This window comes from Schistosoma mansoni (assembly GCF_000237925.1).
Source record: "Schistosoma mansoni, WGS project CABG00000000 data, chromosome 2 unplaced supercontig 0108, strain Puerto Rico, whole genome shotgun sequence".
In the NCBI taxonomy this organism is placed as follows: domain Eukaryota; kingdom Metazoa; phylum Platyhelminthes; class Trematoda; order Strigeidida; family Schistosomatidae; genus Schistosoma; species Schistosoma mansoni.
This window is the reverse complement of record NW_017385999.1, coordinates 604,087-616,615: the sequence shown is the minus strand read 5'-3', so window position 1 is coordinate 616,615 and position 12,529 is coordinate 604,087. Positions and strand designations below refer to the sequence as shown.

Below are 12,529 nucleotides of genomic sequence, written 5' to 3'. Positions count from 1 at the left end.
ATATATATATATATATATATATATATATATATATATATATATATATATATATATACATTATATATATATATATATAATTGCTATTATTAATGGCTTTATTAAATATTATATTTTGGTACAATGTAGAATTCTCAATACGAGGTATTTCAAGAAGTTTTTTTCACCAAGAAACAAAAAAAGGTGAAAAAAATCTGAGTCTGTACAACTTATCAAATTTGAGACATGCTTAAGAATACAGGCTATTGATTAGGTTAACTCTAATAACCTCTTCGCCACAGAGTAAATTTGCTAGGTAAGGTATTACAGAACTTTTATAGATTTGCTTGTGTGCATGGATTTTAATGTATTTACATCTCGTTCTACCAAAAGATATACAAGGAGAAAGATATGAATGAAGTGGATGGTTAGTATCTGATAACACCTGCTAGGAGTTTGCAAGACTTTAAATGTCTATCCACAATCATAAATATAATGACCTCAAAAGATTCACCACACACCTTGCTAGCTGCCTTCAGCTCTCTCCACAGTACAGCAAAGTCTTTTCTCAAAAGCCCGGGAAAGAATAATGGAGAACAGTAAATAATAATAGGTAGTATGCAGGAATTGTCAAGTTGTGAGAGTGAATGGCGAGTAATCCCGAAAACATGCAGCCTCTTCATGTAGTAAGTCAAACGGTAAACTTTTTTTCAATAACAGTAAAACTTTAGAAGACCAAGAGAGATTAAAGGAAAAAGTAACACCAAGATAACTGACCTTCGACACTGTGTTTATCAAGAAGTCTCAAATGGCACAAGCATTAAGGGATCCCACAATAGTGTATAGCTGCTGAAGTTAACAGCTTGACATTTAGGTGGATTGAGAGACCATTAACAACAGACCACCACTCAATACGAGACAAAAACTCATTCATTTCTATGGGATGTAAAGAGGTAAAAATTGGCATACATACAGTGAGGTCGTCCGCATATTTCACAAGTGTTTTTTGTGGAAGATGGCAGATCATGCAGAAAAAAGAGGTGAAAGAACAGCTCCTTGTGGCACACCTTCATGAGACAGTAGAAACGTTGAACACTTTTCTCCAAACACAGTGTACTGTCCTCTTCCAGAAAGGTAGGAACATAGCCAATTTGTTATCCAGCCGTCAGTGCTGACGCAGATCAACTTGTTAAGTAAGAGGTGTCTTGGGATAGAATCAAAAGCAGAAGTATAGTCCAGGAAAGCACATCGAACATACTTCTCACCCTTTTCCAAGCTAAACACCATATTGTGATGCAAAACAGCAACGGAACCTAAGGTTCTTTTTTGCATTTATAAGCAAACGGATACGGATTATTGTGTTCTTTTATTGCAGGTTGAAGTGGGAGTATCAATAATTTTTCCATTATTTTGAGGAAAGGTGAAGTTATTGCTATGGTTCTAAATTTCACATTTTTATCACCAGATACTTTCTTATGTATGGGTGTAGTGAATGAGAACACGGACGAGGACAACAGACTATGAATTTAGCACAAATTACAAAGTTGCTTGATAAAATAGAAAAAACCATACTCTGATACTTTATTTGCAAAATGTTCATTAATTGTATCAGACTTAATTGTTTCTGGATTTCCACACCAATTGCTCTCTGTTTCTGTTCTTCCCTCCTAGATCTTCTCCATCCAGATATTCTATTCCTGACTCACGATATATACTACTTATGTTGATATAAGTAGCTCACACCACATAGGGATTATCTTTACCTTTCTCCACATTTTCAGTATGAGATTAGTTGAGAAGGATCTGTTAAAGATATTCATGAATGTATAACATAGAACATCAGCACATTTTTTTAAAAAGGAGGCTTGGGATACCATCAGGTCCTAAACATTGAGATGAATTAAGTGGCTCGAGACATTTTCAGACATTATTTTCAGTGAGACTAGGAACACAATTATTCCTCAAACCTGTGGATATAGAGATCATGGCATCAGATGACTGACGTACAAAGGACTTATTTAAGTCACAAACATTCAGCTGGTTATTGCTTTTAATCTACCTGTCACTGTAAGTTCTTTAAAGATTTTCCACATACTTGGAGAGTTTTTACAAGATAGGAGTTTCTGAGTAAACATAGAGTTGAGACATCTAATCTCTAGGTTTATTAGGTCATTTAGCTTACAAACTTCAATAGTGTTTTTCTCCTTGTACATTCTTTTTTACCCTCCGTAGTCGTTTTATTTGTGGAGATGTAAGTCGGTCAAAACTTAAAAAATGGTTTCAGTAGGACAACAAATATCAAAACAGAATTTAAGATAACAGGTGATAACATTAGTGGTGTTTTCCAGTGGGCCGTCTGTAAATAATTCCCAGTTAGTCGTACAAAACATTAACTCCTTTCTCGTGCACTCTAGAATGTTACCATATCGATAGGATTAGTTACTTGAGTACATTAGTGAACAACATTCAGCTGACTTATCTACTATTACACCTTTTCAACGGATTTATAAGGAATATAAATAATTCAGAATGTATCATGTAAACCTAATAGCAATTCACACTGACTTTGTAATAAATGGATGAATGCTACAACTTACTAGCTATTTACAGCATTTATGTATCTGACTTTCAACTATAATCCTACTATTCCGATTAGAGATACTACACGGCTATTCAAACTGAAAGAAAAGAAGGAAGATTCAAACCTACAAAGTGATAATTGAGAGTCGAATGTAGTAACCATTATGAAACTAAACAACGGTGGGATTATTATTTACGGACGAACCAATCAGATTTGAGAGGGGAACTCTTACATTTCGGCGCGAAATCCACTCACTCAAATGGCGACACAGCAAATTCGGCACTATAGTTGATGCCAATTCGTGATAGAAACTCTAACTCTATTTTCCAAACCCAACTTCTAACACTAAATTCTAATCGTAATCGCTCACACTAACTTATAATCCCTTTTTGACCATAAATAGTTGAAGTTTCTTAAAGTCACTTTCGTGTTGCTCAAAGCTCCACCGTAAATTAGTGTCATCCAAATAACTACTAAACTACCGCTTCCTGACTTCCATTTTTTCAATAAAACAGATTTAAACTACAATTCTTTGAATACTTTACCCCTTTGCAAAGCAAAAAGATCATTAATTGTTTTTTGTCAAATACTCGGGATTATTGATTAAACCAATTACCTACAAGCTACCATGTAAAAACTATTGAGTTACAAACAATTAAATATTTCTTAACTACATGACGGACGATTATGACTAGTAAAACCTTTAGAATACTAGAAAGCTACGAAATATGAAGGGTTCTTCCCACCAGAAATTAAGATATGGTATAAAAATAAACAAAAAAGGGTTTAAATCTCCATTTGATTACAATTGATGAGATTTTTCTGTTCTAAACTGTTATATCCTAGTGAAGACATAAGTACAAACAACTTCCGGGACCTATTAATGGACTATTATTTTATATATATTGTTATTGCATAACTATTCAGTGATTAGATTTAATCCATATATATTCATCTTATTATAAGCTTCATTTTGACCTATAAACTATTATCATACGATTTACTGTTCCCAAATTATGTTCAGTTTATTGATTACTGTCTCCCACGTTCACAGCTACATTTGGCTTGATCTTGTACAAATATTATTTTCCATTTTATGGTGTGATGCGATCTGTCTGTCTGGTATATAAACCGAGTATGCTCGAAATAAATGATTCGCATAGCAGAAGCTGTAATTGGTGTTCTGGACTCGATTGGAAGGGCTAGGCGGACAAAGGACCAATAAGGACACTAGACTGCTCGTACCGGTCGAACGTCATTAATTTGGAACAGTGCTAAAATTGGATAAGCCATATTTCGATTGGTGGATAATTTACGTGATAAAAAGCCGGGCATAAAATCGCAGCAAATTGTTAATGGCCTTCTTTTTTGAATTCATAACATAAACAAAGTGAACTGATTCGGCTACGAACCTAAAAGCCTCAGTGAAATTTAGTCGAAAGGTTTTAAATGCTTAACTCTACATCGTGAACAATTCTAAATTCAATCCACGGATTGTTTACTACAGCACAATTTTAAGTAAAAAATACACTTGCTCACTTATTCACGAACTACAAATACATTTTCATTGACATTAACTCTTAAAAAGGAATCACTCTCAGCTTCTAATTCCCATTTTTATACAAAGATGTTCAGTGAACTTGTTCGAAGTTGAAATAGTTGATGATTTGTTAATCACTATGGAGGACGTTAGTCACGAAACTGCTTGTAAGTAGTATGTGGCAAAACGTGGCCCAGAAGCCGTCACAGTCATCAGGGGAGAAAATTTTCAGTACATCAAAGCACGTCGTAAGCATAACATTTGACGACTGGATCAAAAGACAGTTAGGATTGTAGAAAACAACGCAAGATACAAATGAATGATCGAAGGCTACGTATGTGTATTATATAAGCAATGTAATTTCTCACAACAAATATTGATTACTTCTGCCCATTGCCCTGTTTTATACAATCACCACAGATAAGATAGTCAAATTATATGCACAGAATAATCATTTATCATTATCAAGTATTACCTGACAAAACGGAATATTTTCTGGTAGCAGTTCAGCCAACTGTTTTATCCAAGCTGTAGGTTCACGTAAAGGAAAAAAATCTGTTATGATACAGCTGATATTAACACTTTGTATCAAACTTAAAACGGACTGAGCGACTGTATCAGCGTGACAATAATCATTCACCGATTCCGGTAATTTACGCTTAACGCCCGTTTTGACTGGCTGATTGTTCGATGAGCTGTTAGTGATAGCTGATGTAATATGAAATGGTATACAAAGTTCACGACATTCCTAAATAAAAAAAATGGGACAAAACTTTACCATGTTGAAAGTCACACATATTACCACAATAAAATCTTACAAATGCAACTCATATACGAAATGCCTATGTATATATATATATATATATATATATAAACGATAATAAAAAGATAAAAACAGAACCTTATTTCAAAAAGATCTTGAAATTTTCTTATTTATACAGATGAAATAAAAACAACAGCGCAGTTGTCACGTGTAAGGATTGAGTTTTACCTGGTAACGATAACTCAGAATATCTAGGACTAGACACAGGGAAGGGCCAAAGTCGCCAATCTTAGAGATTACATTTGTCTCTTAAGCATTAGTTAAGAGGAAGCATATATCTTTTTTAGTAACTGAAACCAACATTCAAATATTTCATTGTATTAGGATAATGTCTTGTTGTGATATTCTATAGGTCTTCACCAACTCACTGATGTATTGCGAGCCAGGTTTGTGTTAAGCAATGGAAACAACTGAATAAGTTATCTGATAAGAGGTTGGATTAAATAGCCCATATTATACGAATAACATGCATCTTTATTTTTGTGAGGATAGTGAATTTCAACAATACTGTAGCACAGCTCCTAAGCTTTAGTAAACAGATGAAATTAATTTAATCAGTGAGTCCACAACTGATTTTCTATAGCACAGAGATGCGGTTTCTCTCCTTCTAAATGAAGTTTTCTAGTGGAGCTTAACTAAACGGCAGTACATAATTAGCAAGATCTTTTGATAACAAACAGTCGGTGAGTGAACTTGTAGTGTCCATCATCATGTTAAGCACAAACGAGTCATTCTAGCTTCCGGACAGACCAGTTTATTCATTCTTCTTGAGTCGCGTTTTGACCTTGTCAATTATTCGTTTATTAGCCTTGACTGTTTTTGTATGAGCATAGGTGTGTGTACTGCTTACCCTACTCATTACGTGTCTTTGGCTTATTTCGTCTCGCTTTATCAAAACGAGTTGACTCACTCGCCTTCTCCGCTTCGCTTCCCCTTTTTTATTCTAAATATATGTCTGGATAAACGAGTGGTTGAAATAGATTAGACCAATGCAAACCGTACTTCTTGTTACCACTGTCGCACAAACGGGGTTAGCCAAGGTACTATACGGATTAAAATGGCAGATTTAATGTTTACAGTACGTTCATACGCCTAAAGTTCAGAGGTGATGCAGACAGTCAAATACTAATCAAGAAATTACGTAGAACAATTCAGAGAACGTTCAACGCCGGAAAACTACAACTAGTGTTTCCCACGCGCCTATGCTAAAAGATGACTTACCTACAATGGCAACCTCGTTTTTATTTCACAATTGTGGAGCAAGTTATATTGGATGAAGTTCTAGGGATGTACATTTTCGTGATCCTAAACATCTCTCAGAGTGGCTAAGCAAAAGGGTAGTCAAGAAATCAAACAGCTTAATACTAGCCCATTTAGTCCAAACTGGTCACAGCGCTAGTATACTATTATTACTATTCGTTTAACATCACTGTTAGTCTCCCGAACACATGATTAATTTACTTTGCACTCATTCCATCTTATTATTTCTCACTAAATCCACACAACTTTATACACAATATCGTCTTCCACTAAACATTCGATCGGATTGGTAACTGCACTATCATTTTTTTCACTCTATCTAACCCACATTTATTCTGATCACTAATCTTAGGACTCAGTAGCTAAGCGGATAATGCGATTGCGTTTGAAGTGAACGATATTAGGTTCGAGTCCCGGAGTGAACATCAACTCTAGGATGCAGATACATCTAGTTGACAAGTATCACTGCTAGTCATCATCGATATTTGCCTATTAATCTCACAATTTCATCTAACGTATAAGCTTGTTAAGTTAACATTGCATATTAGTCATTTCAAATAAACAATTTCATTTTATTTTGCAAACTATCTTAAATTCACGTGGCATGATTTTAAACGATATGCTTTGCTCTAGACATGGTCACTTTTGGGATGATTAATTAATATATAAATTTGAAAGACGTGAAGAGAATTTAATAAAAAGAATATTTTTTGTTTATATATTAGTGTTGTTGAATGGAGATTTTTAAACAGTTTGGAAATTGATATGACCAGGAAAATCTGAAGAGTGATCTTTGAAACAGATTCTACGGTATATATATACATATAAATGTGACTAGATAAACATGATACTAGTTACTAAACTATGACTAATTAGTATAGACTTGATCTCATGGTATTGTACTAGGCCCAGTAAAATTTACACTTCGTAAGATTATCACAATGAAAGGCAAGTATGAACTCAGTTTAACATACCATTGAGCTGTAGCCACCACTTGTTTTAATTAATGGTACTCCTACTACTTAAAATGACGTTTAAATTCTTTATGAGAACTAAGAGGATAAAAGTATAACTAGAAAACAGAATAAAAGTTGTTAAGTATGATAAGAACTGTTTCTACATCGTAAAAATATATGTGCCAAGATGCTAGGCATGTAAAAAATCATTCAACCTTTCCCTTTGCTTTTAATTTCCTAAACACACAAAAAACATTTCTCGGTATCATTTTATCGAGATATTCTTTTAAGTGCAAGAAACTAAAAACTTTAGATAACACATCTTTCTGGTAGTGTTGGTTGGCTGTTATTCGAGATGATTTTACTTATACGATGAACGAATTTTGGGTTGTTAAAATGAAAACGAATGTTGATTGAAAGATAAGAGATGGTTGAATGAAGCCTGCTCGCTCATAAGACAGAATTATTGAACTAAATGCCCGAATGATTTGAAATCAAAGTGATGTGTGGGCGAGAATGATAATGATTGGTTGTCTTGATGAGTCAGACATTAGACAGGATGACAGGTGTTATGTATATATATATTTCCCTATCCTTATTATAGTTCGACACTTATTGAGACTTATTGACTGTTCCATGTGTCGGATTTGGTGTGAAATATATTGACGTTATAGTCAGGCTAATATTGTGTTCTTGATCTGAGTTCTGTTGAAGTCCTGTAGAATAGACACTGGGTGGGAATCTAGTGTAGATATTCGTCTAAGATAAATTAACGTCCCACATACGTGTAAGAAGTAAAAGGACTGTTATAACCAGAACCCCCTAAAGTTATAACCAGCATCCTCTCTCTCTCTCTACGTTTATAACAATTGGCGACGGCATCCATACGTTTATAACATTGGCGACGGTGATTAAAACGGATCTACGCTTACGTATTCAGTTAAAGTGAACTTTGTATCAAGAAAATGGATGATCTGAAAACCTTTTTGCAACAACAAAATACTCTTATCGAATTATTAGTCAAAAATATGTCGATATCCTCAAGAACTGATGTGTCTAATTCCACTATGACTCCGGATTCTATTGCTAATTCAATAGCTGAATTCAGATTTGATCCAGAAAGTGGAGTTACTTTTGAGGCGTGGTTTAAACGCCATGAGGATTTATTTATTAATGAATGTAAAGAGTGGGACGAAAGTTCGAAATTGAGATTATTATTACGAAAGCTCGGAGTGTCCGAACATGAAAAATTCTGTAATTTTATCCTCCCAAAGAAGCCATCCGACATAACGTTCAAAGAAACAGTTGAATGCCTGACTCGTATATTTGGTGAACGGTCATCAATTTTTCACACTAGATACCAGTGTCTTCAACTTGTAAAGAAAGTACAGGACGATTACGTAACGTATGCAAGTATCGTGAACCGGGAATGTGAGCGGTTCCGATTACAGGAAATGTCCTCAGATCAATTCAAGTGCCTTATTTTTGTATGTGGATTACAATCTCCAGTAGATGCAGATATTAGAACACGGATTCTAACGAGAATCGAACAAGATCCTAATATCAGTCTACAATCAGTATCTGAAGATTGTCAAAGAATGGTTAATTTGAAGCATGACACGAATCTCGTAGAAAGGAACAGTGAACACGTTGGAGTTAATGCTTTACGTAAATCTTTAAATGGAAATAAAGATTCGAACTCCCAGAAAATCCCAAATCAAGTGAAACACAAAACGTCATGTTGGCGATGTGGTAAGTGTCATTCTGCCAATGTTTGCTATTTTAAAAAACGAGTATGCTTTCAATGTGGTAAATATGGTCATGCTCAAGTATGTTGTAAAAGTAGGCCGAAGGTTTCTGACCGTGAGCATAAGTTCCGTAAACGAAATAAGATGCAGACTTCAAAATCAATACCGCATAACTCAAATGTTGTTCTGGCTACAAAAAGTGAGCATTTCTTCTCTAAAAGGAAGTATGTAACCATCTTTTTCGATGGCAAACCGGTCAAACTACAAGTCGATACTGGGTCTGACATAACATTAATTTCTAGAGAAACTTGGATTAAAATTGGTCGACCCCGATATCAACCTACATGTCATAATGCTAAGAGTGCGTCAGGAACTAATATTACTCTCCTTGGAGTAATACAGCTACCTCTCACGTTTGGTGAAAAGACTATGACCGGGAAATGTTACGTATCCGGGAACTGTCATACCAATCTATTAGGTATTGATTGGATTGATAAATTTGGTTTGTGGGATTTACCGTTGAATGTACCGAAAGCAGAATCCCAGTCATGGCCAGAAACGACAAAGCCTTGGGTCCGACTACATGTTGATTATGCTGGACCAATAAGTGGACAATATTTTTTGGTGGTGGTTGATTCATACTCAAAATGGCCTGAAATTTATGTGGTACGAAGACCATCTACGTCTGAAACACTGCTACATCTGAGACAACTATTTGGTAGGTTTGGTACACCTAATGTTTTGGTTTCAGATAACGGGACGCAGTTCACGTCGTTAGAGTTTGCGGAGTTCTGTAAACAGAATGGAATCGAGCACGTTAGAACTCCACCGTATCACCCTAAGTCGAACGGGCAGGCAGAGAAATTTGTTGATATTCTTAAACGAGCTCTCTTAAAGATGGGAGGAGAAGGCAACGTAGAAGAGGCTCTGCAACAATTTCTCATTTCCTATAGAATTACGCCAAGTCCAAACTGTCAAGATGGGAAATCTCCAGCCGAAATAATGTTTGGCCGACCGATTAGAACATTTTTTGATGTTTTGAACCCGAAAGACAGAATCAGTGGACTACAAAAAAATAACAAAGGGAATTGCCTGAAAATTCGAGAATTCAAAGTAGGTGACTCAGTTTATGCACGGGATTTCCGGCCTGGCAAGCCAAAATGGATTTTTGGGTTTATAAAAAAACGACGTGGTACAGTATTATATGAAGTGATGGTCGAAAATACACTAATTATTAGACATGTAAATCAACTGCGAGATAGAAAATGTGTTTATGAGTCATCTAAACTCAAACCATTACCAATGGAAGTATTATGTGATACGTTTGATATTCCACCACCACCACCACAAGTTGAAATGAAAAAAAATGATCTAGAATCAGAAGTTAGACGAAGGTCATTCAGGAAACGGAAACAAACGAAATTTTTTCAAATAGACCCCAAAGTGAAATCATACGATCGAACTTCGCGAGGGAGGTGATGTGTGGGCGAGAATGATAATGATTGGTTGTCTTGATGAGTCAGACATTAGACAGGATGACAGGTGTTATGTATATATATATTTCCCTATCCTTATTATAGTTCGACACTTATTGAGACTTATTGACTGTTCCATGTGTCGGATTTGGTGTGAAATATATTGACGTTATAGTCAGGCTAATATTGTGTTCTTGATCTGAGTTCTGTTGAAGTCCTGTAGAATAGACACTGGGTGGGAATCTAGTGTAGATATTCGTCTAAGATAAATTAACGTCCCACATACGTGTAAGAAGTAAAAGGACTGTTATAACCAGAACCCCCTAAAGTTATAACCAGCATCCTCTCTCTCTCTCTACGTTTATAACAATTGGCGACGGCATCCATACGTTTATAACACAAAGACAACACCACTAGCCAAAAGAATAGGTCTTTCTATGTAATAAAATGATATGCTCATTGATAAAAAAAATTCACATAAAATAAACATGAGAGAAAGATATAAGCAGCCGAAAGAAACCAGTTGGTAGGTCGTTAACCCTCCAATCAATTAAGACCAAACTGTTAGGCCTAATTCTTGGGCATTATATCACTGACAAAGAAAGATATCACAGGTAAGCAGATTTCTAAATGTTTAAACCCTTCAGGTGAAATTCCATAAGTTTTTGTATTCGATAGTAAAAAACCGCCATCTTATTCATACTAAACCTTACAATACGCCAAAATTTGGTGATTACTTTTACAGATAGATAATAAAAGTCTTGCCATCTCGGGATGGTTGGCCTGCTTTCAGAAGATTTGATCTATCGACCTATAAATTGAAGTAGCTGAATAAATCAATTATCATACATACTTGAGCATCAGAATCCAAAGTTAGCACGCTAAAATTCAAATGTAGGGATGAATGTGAGACAGACAACCATTATTCAGTACCTTTTACCAGAGTTGCTGAAAAAGATGTAAGATTTAGTAGACGCTCAACAAACCAGATTTCATAAGGATCAGTCGTGCATATACCAAATTACCACACTACGAATCATCGTCGAACAATCAGTTGAGTGGAACGCGTCACCATACATCAATTCCCTTAAACTATGAGAAGGTATTTGACAGTGTGGATATGAGAATATTATGGAAAATTCTTCGACACCTGCTTCAGTTTGGGCACCTGGGCAGCATCACAGCCCTCACACAAATCAAATGAGATTTGTGTGGCGCATAAATATTTGGTGCCCCTTTGTACCAATATTTACGGGTTTAAATAAATAAATAAATGGAGTGGGTAGCTGAGAAAATCGTCAATATCATAGGAAGTTCATACGACGAACCACACTGCAAAGTCGTGCATGGAGGACAGCTGACAGATGCATCCAAAGTAAGGACAGGAGTCAGACAAGGCTGTCTACTCTCCCCTCTTCTCTTCCTTATGGTGGTTGACTGGATTATAAAGACCTACACATCTGACGGCATGCACGGAATACAATCGACAGTTTGCATGCAACTAGACGATTTGGACTTCGCAGATCATTTAGCTCCCCTATCTCATACACACCAACAAATGCAGATGAAGACAACCACTGTAGCAGCAGCCTCTGCATAAGTAGGCCTCAACATGCACAAAGGAAAAAGCAACATCCTCAAATACAACAAGGAGAGCACTAACCCAACCACACTTGATGGAGAAAATCTGAGAGAAGTGAAAACTTTCATGTATCTGGGTAGCATCATCGATGAACAAGGAGTACCCAATGCAGATGTAAAGTCAAGGATTGGCAAAGTAACAACAGCATTCCTACACTTCAAGAACATATAAAACTCAAAACAACTGTCAACCAACATCAAGGTCACAATCTTCAATACCAACGTCAAGACAGTTCTACTGTACGGAACTGAAACTTGGAGAACTACTACAACCATCATCAAAAAGATATAAGTATTTATAAACAATTGTCTACGCAAGATACTCAGTGTCTGTTGACCAGATACCATCAGCAACAGCCTATTGTGGGAGAGAACAAATTAGCTTCCAGTTGAAGAGGAAACTAGGAAAAGACGCTGGAGATGGATAGGATATATGTTGCGGAAATCATCAAACTGCATCACGAGGCGAGCGCTAAATTGAATCCCTGAAAGGTAGCGGGAAAGAAGTAGATTAGAGGATACACTGCGT

The 12,529-nt window shown here is 35.9% G+C and overlaps 2 protein-coding genes across 2 annotated transcripts in view; both read right to left on the bottom strand.

Annotated features, from left to right (window-relative positions):
• The window catches only part of Smp_033700 (DNA photolyase, putative), a gene marked incomplete at both ends in the record, with an annotated part of 33,521 nt that overhangs the window by 10,137 nt on the left and 10,855 nt on the right, over window positions 1-12,529 (bottom strand). Inside the window, one exon of the mRNA XM_018791616.1 lies at window positions 4,573-4,845. Coding sequence (XP_018645223.1) covers window positions 4,573-4,845 — 273 coding nt within the window. The remainder of the gene's footprint in view (window positions 1-4,572; window positions 4,846-12,529) is intronic.
• Smp_186180 (hypothetical protein) lies at window positions 7,483-8,424 on the bottom strand (the record flags this gene model as incomplete). Its single annotated transcript, XM_018791617.1, has 1 exon — window positions 7,483-8,424. One exon carries the CDS (start codon window positions 8,422-8,424, stop codon window positions 8,077-8,079), a length of 348 nt encoding a protein of 115 aa, XP_018645224.1. The 3' UTR covers window positions 7,483-8,076.